Genomic DNA, 391 nt, shown 5'->3' on the forward strand with positions numbered 1-391 from the left:
TGCGACCCCCCGGCCAGCCGCCGTACCAGGCCCGTAGAACTTGCGGCCTTTGGTTACGTCGAACACCTTGCCATTGATGGCCATGAGTATACGCGGGTCCTGTACGCCGTCGAAGCGCCGCAGCTCGGCAGGGGTGAAGTCGCGCCGCTTAAGGCGGGGCAGCGGGGGCGGCTCGTCGTCGTCGCTATCGCTGGCCGCCGGCTGGTCCCCGCGCACGATCTTGTAGAGCAGAAAGATGCAAAGGCCAAGGAGCAGCAGGTTGAGCGGCGACGTGAAAATCTCTTGCAGCAGCCCGCCGCTCTCGAGCTCGCTCGTGTCTGCGCCGGTCGCCGCCACATCCTCGGCAGCCATGATCGCTGGAGCAAAGGTTGGGCCGGGATAGGCAGGGATC

General features: G+C 66.0%; 1 protein-coding gene across 1 annotated transcript; it reads right to left on the minus strand.

The window, feature by feature from the left end:
* Window positions 1–6: 6 nt before the first annotated feature.
* On the minus strand, window positions 7–385 carry PGRMC1 (progesterone receptor membrane component 1; the record flags this gene model as incomplete). Its single annotated transcript, XM_010857190.1, has 1 exon — window positions 7–385. A coding segment is annotated over exon 1 (345 nt), but the record flags the coding sequence as incomplete, so codon positions are not given.
* Window positions 386–391: the final 6 nt, after the last annotated feature.

Source organism: Bison bison, unplaced genomic scaffold, assembly GCF_000754665.1.
Source record: "Bison bison bison isolate TAMUID 2011002044 unplaced genomic scaffold, Bison_UMD1.0 scf7180017854770, whole genome shotgun sequence".
In the NCBI taxonomy this organism is placed as follows: domain Eukaryota; kingdom Metazoa; phylum Chordata; class Mammalia; order Artiodactyla; family Bovidae; genus Bison; species Bison bison.